Here is a 13,982-nt window from a genome sequence, read left to right as displayed (position 1 = left end):
TCAGTATACTTTAAAAAGGAAGACATATTTATTTCACTACTACGTCTTTTTGTTCTGCTTCAACAGCACTGCTTTATTTCTCATATCTCTTTTTCGTTGATTTTGCATACATATAGCGTGAAATCGAGCATTTGATAAAAAGCAAAGCTATTTTTGTAGTACCACGTTGTCTTCACAGCTTTTACGTGATACATTATCGAGCCTCTTCACAAATAACTCCTTCTTTTTTCTTCGTATCTTTGGAGGAAGATATTAGAAGTTCCCTGTATCTTTTGGGTTTGCTATTTTTTACTGCTAAGGATCCACTTTAACAGTTCACACACGCCACAGAACGAACACTACTATGTCGGCTACTGATGATGGTTTAGCATCTTTACAAGCTCATATCAGGAGAACACTAAGATCTATTCATAATCTCCCCTATTTTAGGTTTACGAGAGGTCCTACTGAAAGGTCTGACATGAGTAAAACACTAAAGGAGTTCATTTACAGGTATTTGTACTTCATAATTTCCAATAATGGAGAGAACTTATCAACTTTATTTAATGCTCATCCGAAACAGAAATTAATTAATCCAGAGCTTGCTGTTTTTCCTGATAGTTTGGAGGATGCTTTGGACATTGATAAGATAACATCTCAAAGGACTATCCCCTTTTACAAGATAGACGAATCCAAAGTAGGAGATGTCCATAAACATACCGGTAGGAACTGTGGAAGAAAATTCAAGATAGGGGAACCCCTGTATAGATGTCATGAATGTGGTTGTGATGATACTTGCGTACTTTGCATCCATTGTTTCAACCCAAAAGACCATGTAAATCATCATGTTTGTACTGATATTTGTAGCGAATTTACTAGTGGGATTTGTGATTGTGGCGATGATGAAGCTTGGAACTCTCCCCTTCATTGCAAAGCCGATGAACAAGAAAATGCTATATCGGAAGATCACGCTACTGATAAGAGTATAAAACAAGAAGATGTATGGAATAATACAGTGAGTATAGAGTTGCTAGAACTGGTTCTTGCAGAGGTATTTGACTATTTTATCGATGTCTTTAATCAGAATATAGAACCTCTACCCACCATACAAAAGGATATCACCATCAAATTGAGAGAGATGACACAACAAGGAAAGATGTATGAAAGGGCTCAGTTTCTAAATGATTTGAAATATGAAAATGATTATATGTTCGATGGGACAACAACTGCAAAGACAAGCCCCTCAAATAGTCCTGAAGCATCTCCATCGCTAGCCAAAATTGATCCTGAAAATTATACTGTAATAATATACAACGACGAATATCATAACTACTCTCAGGCCACCACGGCTTTGAGGCAAGGGGTTCCAGATAATGTACATATTGATCTATTAACTTCCAGAATCGACGGAGAAGGTCGAGCAATGTTGAAATGTTCACAAGATTTATCATCTGTTCTAGGTGGATTCTTTGCTGTCCAAACGAACGGTTTAAGTGCCACGTTAACGTCATGGTCAGAGTACCTTCATCAGGAAGCATGTAAGTATATTATACTATGGATTACTCATTGTCTAAACATACCAAATTCTTCCTTCCAAACTACTTTCAGGGACATGATGGGCAAAACATTGTGTTCAGAATACCTCAATGCTATAGAATGTCGTGATATGACACCAGTGGTAGAGAAGTATTTTAGTAACAAGTTTGACAAGAACGATCCCTACAGGTATATCGATTTATCCATTCTTGCAGATGGAAATCAAATTCCTCTGGGTCATCATAAGATTCTGCCAGAATCAAGCACTCATTCACTTTCTGCATTGATAAATGATGTAGAAAATCCAACGTCAAGAACGTACTCCAATACAAGACTACAGCATATTTTATATTTTGACAACAGATATTGGAAAAGGCTAAGAAAAGATATCCAAAACGTAATTATACCTACGTTAGCCTCATCAACTTTATACAAACCCATTTTCTGTCAACAAGTAGTGGAGATATTCAACCACATCACCAGATCTGTGGCATACATGGATAGAGAACCCCAGTTAACGGCCATAAGAGAGTGTGTCGTACAATTATTCACATGTCCTACTAATGCCAAGAATATTTTCGAGAATCAAGATTTTCTAGATATTGTGTGGTCAATCATAGACATTTTTGAAGAGTTTTGTAAAGTGGAGGGCGGTGTATTGATCTGGCAAAAGGTTCAAAAAAGCAATTTAACAAAGAGCTATAGTATATCATTCAAGCAAGGATTGTACACAGTCGAAACCTTGTTGAGTAAGGTACATGATCCTAATATCCCATTAAGGCCGAAGGAAATGATATCTTTATTGACCCTCTGTAAGCTCTTTAATGGAGCATGGAAGATCAAGCGTAAAGAGGGAGAACATGTTCTCCATGAAGATCAAAATTTCATCTCCTATTTAGAATACACCACTTCAATATACAGTATTATCCAAACAGCAGAAAAAGTTAGTGAAAAATCGAAAGATTCTATTGATTCAAATTTATTTCTCAATGCTATAAGAATCATTAGTTCATTTTTAGGTAATAGATCACTTACCTATAAACTAATATACGACTCTCATGAAATTATTAAGTTTAGCGTAAGTCATGAACGGGTTGCATTTATGAATCCCCTACAAACGATGCTTTCATTTCTTATCGAAAAAGTTCCTTTAAAGGATGCATACGAAGCTCTGGAAGGATGTTCAGATTTTTTGAAAATATCCGATTTCTCTTTGAGATCAGTTGTGCTGTGTTCTCAAATTGACGTCGGATTTTGGGTAAGAAATGGTATGTCTGTATTACACCAAGCATCATATTATAAAAACAATCCTGAACTAGGCTCTTATTCCAGGGATATACATTTGAACCAATTAGCTATTCTCTGGGAGCGTGATGATATTCCGAGGATAATATACAATATACTTGATAGATGGGAACTGCTAGATTGGTTTACAGGTGAAGCTGACTATCAACACACTGTATATGAGGACAAAATTCCATTTATCATTCAACAATTCATTGCCTTTATTTATCAAATTTTGACCGAGAGACAGTATTTCAAGACTTTTTCTTCATTAAAGGATAGGAGAATGGATCAAATTAAAAATTCAATTATTTATAACCTTTACATGAAACCTCTTTCGTACTCAAAACTACTAAGATCTGTTCCTGACTACCTAACCGAAGACACTACTGAATTTGATGAAGCACTCGAAGAAGTATCTGTATTTGTTGAACCTAAGGGGTTGTCAGACAACGGTGTTTTCAAATTAAAGGCAAGCCTGTATTCAAAGGTTGATCCATTAAAGTTGTTGAATTTGGAGAATGAGTTTGAAAGTAGCGCAACGATTATTAAAACACATTTGGCAAAAAACAAGGAGGATATATCGGAAGTTGTGTTGATACCTCAAGTTTCAATAAAACAGTTGGACAAAGACGCTCTCAATTTGGGTGGCTTCACAAGGAATACAGTCTTTGCCAAAATGGTCTATAAATTACTTCAGGTATGCCTAGATAAGGAAGATAGCACTTTTCTCAATGAGTTGCTACATCTAGTTCATGGTATATTCAAGGATGATGAACTGATTAATGGCAAAGATTCTATACCTGAAGCATATTTGTCAAAACCGATATGTAACTTGCTATTGAGCATAGCCAACGCTAAGTCCGACGTTTTTTCAGAAAGCATTGTTCGCAAAGCTGACTATTTGTTGGAGAAGATGATAATGAAAAAACCAGATGAACTTTTCGAATCATTAGTCGCTAGTTTTGGTAGCCAGTATGTTGATGATTATAAGGATAAGAAGCTACGCCAAGGAGTTAACTTACAAGAGACGGAAAAGGAACGTAAAAGAAGATTGGCTAAAAAACATCAAGCGAAGCTTCTGGCCAAGTTTAATAATCAACAAGCTAAGTTCATGAAGGAGCATGAAGCTGAATTTGATGAGCAGGATAATGATGTTGATATGGTCGGTGACAAAGTATATGAGTCCGAGGATTTTACCTGTGCACTTTGTCAAGATTCTAATTCAACAGATTTTTTTGTGATACCTGCGTATCATGATCATACTCCAATATTCAGACCTGGTAATATATTTGATCCAAATGAATTTATCCCCATATGGGATGGTTTTTACAATGATGACGTAAAACAAACTTTTATTGATGATGATGTTTTAGAGACTTTGAAAGAGAACGGTAACTGTGGATCCAGAAAAGTATTCGTATCTTGTAATCACCATATCCATCATAACTGTTTCAAGAGATATGTTCAAAAAAAGAGATTTTCGTCAAACGCATTTATATGTCCGTTATGTCAAACGTTTTCAAATTGTACATTACCTCTTTGCCAGACTTCAAAGGCAAATACCGGCTTGTCCTTAAACATGTTTCTAGAATCCGAGCTGTCCTTGGACGTACTTTCGAGGCTATTTAAACCTTTCGCGGAAGAGGATTATCGTACAATAAATTCAATATTTTCATTGATGATATCTCAATGCCAAGGTTTTGACAAAGCGGTAAGAAAACAGGCTAATTTTTCACACAAGGATGTTTCTTTAATATTAAGTGTCCATTGGGCAAATACTGTTTCAATGTTAGAAATTGCTTCTAGACTGGAAAAGCCACACAGCATTTCATTTTTCAGAAACAGGGAACAGAAATATAAGACATTAAAAAATATTTTAGTTTGCATCATGCTATTCACTTTCGTCATAGGTAAGCCGAGTATGAATTTTGAACCGTATCCACAGGGATCTGATACTGTATCGAACCAAAATCAACTTTTCCAATATATTGTTCGAAATGCCTTATTTTCCCCTGTATCTTTCCGAGAAACTGTTACCAATGCATTAGCGATTTTTTGTAAACAGTTTCTAAATGACTTTTTTCAAGGTCTCTCTGATGCAGAAAAGGTTACTAAACTGTATCTTGATGCAACTACCATTGGTGATGTTCTTAAGGCAAACGAGCCAATGGTTTTTGTACTACGGAGCATAAATGATGTACGATTGGACGGATTGGACTCAAAGAATATTCTTTATGATTTAGCCTATTCATTTTTGTTGAGAAGTCTTCTTCCTACGATAAGAAGGTGCTTGGTCTTCGTTAAAGTACTACACGAACTTTTGAAAGATTCTGAAAATGAATCGATGATTATCAATGGCTTTGAAGTGGAGGAGAACCTGGAATGCGAAGATACCCCTGAGTTTGTAGATAAGGCACTGAAAATGATCACTGAAAAAGAATCATTAGTTGATCTTTTGACAACCCAACATTCAGCTGAACCCTTGCATCCGTATTTGAAGAAGATACCATACGAATACTGTGGCATTATAAAACTAATAGACCTATCGAAATACCTAAACACATACGTTACTCAATCCAAGGAAATCAAATTGCGTGAAGAACGGTCGCAACATATGAAGAATGCAGATAACAGATTGGATTTCAAAATATGCTTGACGTGTGGTGTCAAGGTACATCTAAGAGCAGACCGTCATGAAATGAGTAAGCATTTGAATAAGAACTGTTTCAAGTCATTTGGTGCCTTTCTAATGCCAAATTCGAGCGAAGTATGTCTCCATTTGACTCAGCCTCCTTCCAACATTTTTATATCAGCTCCATACCTAAATTCGCACGGTGAAGTCGGTAGAAATGCCATGAGAAGGGGTGATTTAACTACCTTGAACTTGAAAAGATATGAACACTTGAATAGATTATGGATCAATAATGAAATTCCAGGGTACATTAGTAGAGTAATGGGCGATGAATTTCGAGTGACTATACTTTCTAATGGCTTCTTATTTGCGTTTAATAGAGAACCAAGACCAAGAAGAGTGCCTCCAACAGATGAGGATGATGAAGATATGGAGGAGGGAGAAGAAGGCTTTTTCACGGAGGAAAATGATGACATGGATGTAGACGATGAGGCTGGGCAAGCTGCCAACTTATTTGGGGTTGGTGCAGATGGTATTGCGGATGGTGGAGTACGTAACTTTTTCCAATTCTTCGAGAATTTTAGAAACACTCTTCAGCCCCAAGGAAATGGCGATGATGACGTACCTCAAAATCCGCCCCCAATATTGCAGTTTTTGGGGCCCCAATTCGACGGAGCTACTATTATTAGAAATACGAATCCGAGAAATCTCGATGAGGATGACTCTGATGATAATGAAGATTCTGATGAACGCGAGATTTGGTAGATTTACTAATCGATCGTTTCGCTCTTCTTTATTTAAGATTGAATCATATGTGTATATAAACTTATATATCTAAGCATTTGTACCTCAATTAACGACTGCCTTATTTGCTGAGGAAGGACCTCTTAAACTCATTGCAAATACTTTGAAGTAGCTTATCACCTTCTCTGTCCGAACTGAGAAGTCTTCGAGTCGCCCATTTCTGTTAATATCAGTATGTACGACCCAATCAAACGCGGGGGAGCCAAGGCCGAAAGAATTCTGGAGCCTAAAAAAATGCTTAATCCTTGAGCCTTTCCCTAATGTCATCCCCTCTGAAGGTACTAACTTAGCAGTTATATTTAATATCCCATGGTGATTATTGTTTTTAGTTGTTGAAATCTAGTAAATTTTCTTTTCACATCTATAAAGTGTCATTAGCAATACAGGCCAAATATGGTATGTTGATTTTGTATATCCTGTTGTACAATTTTGGCTGAAGCAGAGACTCAAAGTGGTTTGAGACTTAGTTTTCAATTATTGTACTCCAATAAAACGACTTTTGACAACAGTTGCTACGATCCAGTGAGTTAATAAAGCTGGTAGTAGTGGCTTTCAAGATTAGTTATGTAATTTCTCATCCAGGTTACTAACAAAGTATGCACTACGATTAGTCCTTCTCATCCATTTATAAAACCTTTTTCAAGCGGAACGCTGTTTTCGTTGGTACTATATTCGCTGGTGCCTTTGTTTTCCAAACTGTTTTCGATACTGCAATTACTTCGTGGTACGAGGATCACAATAAAGGCAAGTTGTGGAAAGATGTCAAGGCTCGAATAGCTGCAGGTGATGGAGATGATGACGATGAATAAATGTTCTCCATTACTCCTACTTTCTCAAGATAAGCCCATAGCCCTTCGTCTTATTTATTTTATTTGGCTGATTGATCTCGATTAACCCAACCTCAGAAAGGTAGTCATCTTTGTATTTTTGAGAAAAATCTATGTTCCACCAAAGCACATTTGAAATACAACACGAAAATAGACACAAATAAACCCGTCTGTCAGATGTTCAAAAAATATTTATAGTAACTTTTATATTCTACAAAAGAAGAGTTAGAGAAGAAAAATAAAATCATATAATTTTGTATATTTGGATATACTTATACCAAGCAAGTATGAAACAATGTTGTTCTTTAACGTCATGAATGGTAGAAGGTGGGTTCTCAGTTTCCCTTTAAATTTTTATATACAGTTATGGGATATATACTATGCAGTCAACTAGTTCGTGTTATGTGTTTAAATCTCGCCAGTGGCAGAGGCGTTTTGGATTCTAGATATGTAAGCCTTTGATATGACATTCCAACTTCTCATATATTTGGCCAAGCACTGATCAATACATGCGTCATTTCTTGAAGTGTATGGAGAAGTCAAGCATTTTTCAAAACAGTTCTCAGAAATCTTGTTCACCAGTTCAGTCGCATTAGCCACGGCCAACTCTTGGGCAATCTGATTTTTCAATTCATTTGCTACTGGGTTTGTCGTAGTCTGAGCACTAGTGGCAGTCTCCTTTTGTTGAGATGGTGCACCGCCCCCAAAGATAGATGATAGACCCATTTTCGTGATTAGTTAAACTCAAACTGTTGTTGCTGCGTATAAAACTGACCGGTTTGAAAGCAGACAGCTATTTAATTCCAAGCTCTTTGTCCACTCTGTGAATCTCAGAGCTGGGAAATTTGACTTTTCGGCAATGGCAGGAAAAATATGGCACACCTAAAAAAAAAATGCAGCAGAACAGAAAATAAGAATGAAGAAATAGTAGCAGCGGTGTAGCCGAGAAAAGGAAATACACTCTGCTGTGTATTTACTATCCTTGCAATATCCCCGTTCAGAAAGCCACTATTGTTTCTTAGTGACTCGTCGTAAGAAACTCTTAGTAAGGGACCTGATCGCTAACGTTAGCACTAATCATTTTCGTTTTACAGAATCGGTATATACGTAAACATATTCTAGATATCGACAAACACCAAGCAAGAAAATTAATCTGGTGGCTTTGGGTTAAGGAAAGTACCCGTCAAGCAACTTGCATATGTTCGAGACACGAGCAAGTAAAAGACAAAGTTATGTGCCATCTCTCTGTATTGCAGGACGAAGACATAAAAAATAAAAAGACCCGATGGGAGTGTTAGAACACGATTTAAGCATCATCTAGCGGCTAGCAACTATGTTACTGGTATGCTTCCATACACAATGTAAAGAAGATGACAAAAACTGTAAGAAACAATTATCGAAGTTGGTGGAGGCTGAAAGGCCAATATTGATAATCTAATAGGATAATGAATGACAACGTGAAAAACGCTAGAAGAAAAATCAACATCGTTATTATATAGAGTTATAGATTCTCTTTGGATTCCCGAATCCTCGAGAGGAACACCTACTATACTACGTGCACTTAACGACATTACCCTAATATAATAATGGAAATTGAACAATTATCTTGAAACTACCCAGTTTCTCAGTAATACCGTACTTGTTTATCCTTCACAGCAAACTAGTGGGTAGTAAATTTTGTATTCACCCTCTAGTCTTTATTCTCTATAAAGAACCTATGTTTGCAAGTTACGAAAACTGAAAGGCAGTAATGGTTGTTTGCTAATTTCAGTGGTTTCATTTTGACAAGAGCAATAGTATTGTGGGTAAAGAGTCGTTAAAAGTTTTCTTCTGGGATATGCCGTCCGCAAATGCGGGAGTTATATAGGTACAACTATTTAACACTATCATATTACATCTGAGATAATAGTGGAGTTTGATGTAATTTTTGGGATTCCATTTTTTATAAGGCAATAATATTAAGTATGTAGATATACTAGAAGTTCTCCTCAGGGATTTAGGAATCCATAAAAGGGAATCTGCAATTCTACACAATTCTATAAACATTATTATCATCGTTTTATATGTTCTTATTCATTGATCCTATTACATTATCAATCCTTGCGTTTCAGCTTCCACTAGTTTAGATGACTATATCTCATCATTTGCGTCATCTTCTAACACCGTATATGATAATATACTAGTAATATGACTACTAGTTAGTAGATGATAGTTGATTTATATTACAACAACATCATTGTTATTACGTTCGGCCTTAACTGAAGTTGACGAATTTCTAAACACTGCATTCAGCAGCATTCTAATAGCATGTTTGATAATAAAAGTGATAATAATGCGTTGTACTGGCTCAACGGATGGTTGACGCCCACGCCAATAAAAATAGACCAATTAATTTAGCCAAGTAGTATGGGCCCCTCATAAAAGATTGTTCTAGCAGTTTTAGCCTGCGAAAACCACATCTTGGCGGACCTTCAATGACATCATTAGAAACGCTATATCAGAATATGTAGTTGCTGATAAAACCACGTGCACAGTGTTGTACCGCGCCATTATCTCCCCCAATCACTTTAGAGAAACTCTCAGGATTGTTTGCGCTATCCCCGTGACCGTACGTTGTCCTAAAGACATACTACGTCTTGAAACTAAAAATCCAACAAGAAGCGGTTGTTTGGCCGAGCGGTCTAAGGCGCCTGATTCAAGAAAATATCTTGACCGCGGTTAACCGTGGGAACACTCAGGTATCGTAAGATGCAAGAGTTCGAATCTCTTAGCAACCATATCTTTTTTGCTCTTATCAAAATTGATAAGCTTTCGCTCAGTTTTCTTGCGTAGTACTGCTACACATGGCTTTTCTTTTTCTGTGTGTTTCTCCCAATAAAACAAACACTGCAGGCAAAAAAGGGAAAGGGCGAAGACGGGCAAAGTCTAGTTTTGACAAAACAGAATACAATACGCGTCTAGTACGTTCACAAGATGTTTACGTTTCATAGAAACTGAGGAATCTGGAGATAACAACGCGAGAACCACCTGATTGCTGCCACTATTACAATTCTATACGACTATTCTGTAACAGTGTTTACGCGTCTATGTGATTCTCTTTCTAAAGTGGTTGCCATGGCAAACCACCACCCGGCTCCTCTTCGCCCATAACCAGCAACAGAACATGAGCAAGCCCCACTCTACCGAATCCCGTGAGCGCCTCCATCGCTCGTGTGGTCTGCTCATTCTGTGAGGCCGTCTCTTCGCTTAATAAGCACCGTGCGCCTATCTTCGTTTCCTTTTTTGAGGGTACCATAACCCACACACCGCACCTGTGTCTGGCAGCAGGTACGACCACTTAAAATTAAGCACCAGAAACCAGACAGTAACAGATTTCGCATGCTGAAAACCGCGTTTTCGTGCGCCGCTTTTAGTGTGCGAGAACCATATTTTGGCAGTTATTGTTCAGCACAGCGTCTCTTGCCTTCCCGATGGGCGTTGTTGTGGCAACACCATCCTCTTTGCTTACTGTAATCGGTGGACGACGACCGTTCCTTGCTTGGTCTAATGAAGCTCTGGCGTATAAAAACAGCGATTGAATCTTCATATTCCTGAAGTTTTATTCTTTATCTTCCACTTATCTACTCTTTTTGCCTCTTCGTTTTTGATTGAAAGACAGCATTAATAGATACATCAGTTTCTAACCCCACCTCTGTCCCCTTACACTATCAATTTTCACTTTTTTACTTTTTTTTTGCAAAAGGCCTTGTCTCGAAACAAAGAAAAAAAAAACATTTAAAAGGGAAAATAAAATTTCGGTATTACAGAATAGATCTTTTTGAGCCACACAGCCCCGCGCAACGCATACTAGCAATTATTTATTACAATGGAAGCACACAACCAATTCTTGAAGACATTCCAACAGGAACGTCATGATATGAAAGAAGCTGAAAAGGATGAAATCCTTTTGATGGAAAACAGCCGTAGATTTGTTATGTTCCCTATCAAATACCACGAAATTTGGGCTGCTTACAAGAAGGTCGAGGCCTCTTTCTGGACTGCGGAAGAAATCGAATTGGCTAAGGATACCGAAGACTTCCAAAAATTGACTGAAGACCAGAAGACGTATATCGGTAACTTGTTGGCTTTATCCATTTCTTCTGACAACCTTGTCAACAAGTACTTGATTGAAAACTTCTCTGCCCAGTTGCAGAACCCTGAAGGTAAGAGTTTCTACGGGTTCCAAATCATGATGGAGAACATCTATTCTGAAGTTTACTCCATGATGGTTGATGCCTTTTTCAAGGACCCTAAGAACATCCCTCTATTCAAGGAAGTTGCCACTTTGCCTGAAGTCAAGCATAAGGCTTCCTTCATTGAAAGATGGATTTCCAACGATGACAGCTTGTACGGCGAAAGACTAGTAGCATTTGCTGCCAAGGAAGGTATTTTCCAAGCCGGTAACTACGCTTCCATGTTCTGGTTGACCGACAAGAATATCATGCCAGGTTTGGCCATGGCAAACAGAAATATCTGTAGAGACAGAGGTGCTTACACCGACTTTTCATGTTTGTTGTTTGCTCATTTGAGAACTAAACCAAATGTGAAGATCACTGAAAGAATCATCACTGAAGCTGTGGAAATTGAAAAGGAATACTACTCGAACTCTTTGCCAGTAGAAAAATTCGGTATGGATTTGAAGAACATTCACGCTTACATAGAATTTGTTGCTGATGGCCTGCTACAAGGTTTTGGTAACGAAAAGTACTACAATGCTGCCAACCCATTTGAATTCATGGATGATGTTGCTACCGCTGGTAAGACCACTTTCTTTGAAAAGAAGGTTTCCGACTATCAAAAGGCCAGTGACATGTCCAAGTCTGCTACACCATCCAAGGAGATCAACTTCGACGATGACTTTTAAGCCAGCAATGACGTGCCTTCTTTCATTCCTGACCACTTTTATTTATATATATCTATATATGCCTAGGTACAGTACAACTAAACTTAAGTAGACATAATTGGAAAGAGATTACAGTTTTTTTTATATTTATCGTATCGATTTTTCCTCTGTCCTTTCTATTTTAGCAGGTAGCAAAGAAGATGTTAAAAGAGAACTCATGTTATTTATATATATATATATATATATGTGTGTGTGCTTCAATTAACCCACTGAATAACTCTCTTGTTCTTTAGAAAATGATGTTAGTTACCCGGCCTATCTCAATGCAACTATTTTGTTTACCATCAAAGTCAATGGGGTATATGGGAATAACAAACAGGTGACTCTGGACTCTTCAAAATCACTAATTGAAACTGTATTAAAGCTGACAATATTGAATGGTAGCTAATAGAAAAGATTTTCTTCAAAACATTGAGAACGATTCCATCAACAATGACGAAGCTATGGATTCGTCTCCCAACGAAAATGCGTCCGAAAGCGATAGCAGCATTCTTATGAACGTAAATGATATCAAAACTTTACGCTTGGATGTAGCACCAGAAGCCAAAAACACTGGATTGAAGAAGACACTATTTTATGAAAACTCTGATGATGCTGAAGAGGAAGAGGAAGAAAAAGAAGATCGCAGGAGCGGAATAGCTGGACAACCCCACTATAAAGAATCTAAACAACTCCGATTTGAGGTAAACAAGGAGAACTTAAGTAAAGTGCAACGAGATTTATCGGATGAAAACGTAACGAATGAAGAAAATAGCGTACGACCTTGGGAATTCGGAAAGGTTATACAAACTGAGTATAGAGAAAGATTGCCGCGCAATTATGAGTTGAAGCATTGGAAGAAGCCTTCTAAAATAATGTTGGGCTCTATATTTCGTTTACTAGAGACTAACACTGTAAGTGCTCTTGACTCTATCTTTGAGAAGTACGAAAATGAGCTTAATCAAATGACACATGGCGATAGTAATGAGCTGAGAAGGATATACTCTAAAAAGGAGCGCTTGCTTGAAATAATCTTGACAAAAATAAACAAGAAGCTAAGACAGGCAAAATTTCCGTCGAGGATATCCGAAAGAGACCTGGATATTGAGTATATCTATTCCAAGAGGCAATTTATTCAGAACCGCTACTCTCAAGAACTGCAAAATTGTGAGAGATTGGAAGTAAATCTTTCACGTGAGCGAAAACTTTTGGAAGAAACAAAGAAATTGTGCAGGAATCTAAAAACAAACAACAGGAAGCGACTTACCGAGAAGTTGATACAAAGAGATCTTCATCCGGCACTCAATAAAGCTATGGAATACACATATGGCTTAGAATCGACCAATGGATCTGCTCGCACAGGGGGCCAAGTCATCTTTACAAATGATAACAACGAATTGAATTTGCTGTTGAACGATCCCATAAAAAGTACGACCGATGTTGGGCTTGATAAGAAAGAAGTTCTATCGTTACTACCTTCTTTACTAGAATATACGAACAAGTCACGAGAACTTAAAGGAACCATGGATCAAGTGGTTTCAAACGCATATGAACAGGAAATAAAAGAAGCGATAGTACCTCGCCATTCAGATCATCAGGACGAGACCGACGAAGATATACGGGAATGAAGATCTCCGCCTTTATAATCATGATTATAATGCATAAACTAGTTATTCGATATATAATCGTGTATTATAGACATCCGGGTTATCAAATATCTCCATTAACTTGTCTCAGAAAACCTTGAAGGGCCCCCAGTAAATTTTATGAAAAACTCGAAGAAAAAAAGAAGGAAACCAAAGCTTGATTGAGAGACGCTTCCTTTATTTTGGATTTGCATTTTTTTGAGGCATCCCTTCAACTGGCATCTAACATAGAATAGATCTATAAGGAAGATATAAGATCATTTATTCACGTTCCTTCTACCTTTTTTTCTGTTCATTCCAGAAGACGTTTCACTTATTTCCAAATTGACCTTGAAGGGGAAACAGTAGAT

General features: G+C 37.4%; 4 protein-coding genes and 1 non-coding gene across 5 annotated transcripts; 4 read left to right on the top strand and 1 right to left on the bottom strand.

The window, feature by feature from the left end:
* Positions 1–343: 343 nt before the first annotated feature.
* Positions 344–6,199, top strand: UBR1 (E3 ubiquitin-protein ligase UBR1; the record flags this gene model as incomplete). Its single annotated transcript, XM_056222278.1, has 1 exon — positions 344–6,199. One exon carries the CDS (start codon positions 344–346, stop codon positions 6,197–6,199), a length of 5,856 nt encoding a protein of 1,951 aa, XP_056081985.1.
* Positions 6,200–7,473: 1,274 nt separating this feature from the next.
* Positions 7,474–7,791, bottom strand: TIM13 (protein translocase subunit TIM13; the record flags this gene model as incomplete). The annotated part of the gene is made up of 1 exon (XM_056222277.1): positions 7,474–7,791. The coding sequence occupies one exon, from the start codon at positions 7,789–7,791 to the stop codon at positions 7,474–7,476; it is 318 nt and encodes a 105-aa protein (XP_056081984.1).
* Positions 7,792–9,727: 1,936 nt separating this feature from the next.
* On the top strand, positions 9,728–9,842 carry Smki_6.trna21L. The gene is made up of 2 exons: positions 9,728–9,765; positions 9,799–9,842. It is a non-coding gene; the product is annotated as a tRNA-Leu (tRNA).
* A 1,088-nt stretch (positions 9,843–10,930) lies between these two features.
* On the top strand, positions 10,931–11,968 carry RNR4 (ribonucleotide-diphosphate reductase subunit RNR4; the record flags this gene model as incomplete). The annotated part of the gene is made up of 1 exon (XM_056222276.1): positions 10,931–11,968. The coding sequence occupies one exon, from the start codon at positions 10,931–10,933 to the stop codon at positions 11,966–11,968; it is 1,038 nt and encodes a 345-aa protein (XP_056081983.1).
* A 416-nt stretch (positions 11,969–12,384) lies between these two features.
* On the top strand, positions 12,385–13,614 carry OKP1 (Okp1p; the record flags this gene model as incomplete). The annotated part of the gene is made up of 1 exon (XM_056222274.1): positions 12,385–13,614. The coding sequence occupies one exon, from the start codon at positions 12,385–12,387 to the stop codon at positions 13,612–13,614; it is 1,230 nt and encodes a 409-aa protein (XP_056081982.1).
* Between the last annotated feature and the right edge of the window lie 368 nt (positions 13,615–13,982).

Source organism: Saccharomyces mikatae (genome assembly GCF_947241705.1).
Source record: "Saccharomyces mikatae IFO 1815 strain IFO1815 genome assembly, chromosome: 6".
Classification (NCBI taxonomy): domain Eukaryota; kingdom Fungi; phylum Ascomycota; class Saccharomycetes; order Saccharomycetales; family Saccharomycetaceae; genus Saccharomyces; species Saccharomyces mikatae.
The sequence above is the reverse complement of the archived record's forward strand: the minus strand, read 5'-3'. Positions and strand labels throughout refer to the sequence as shown.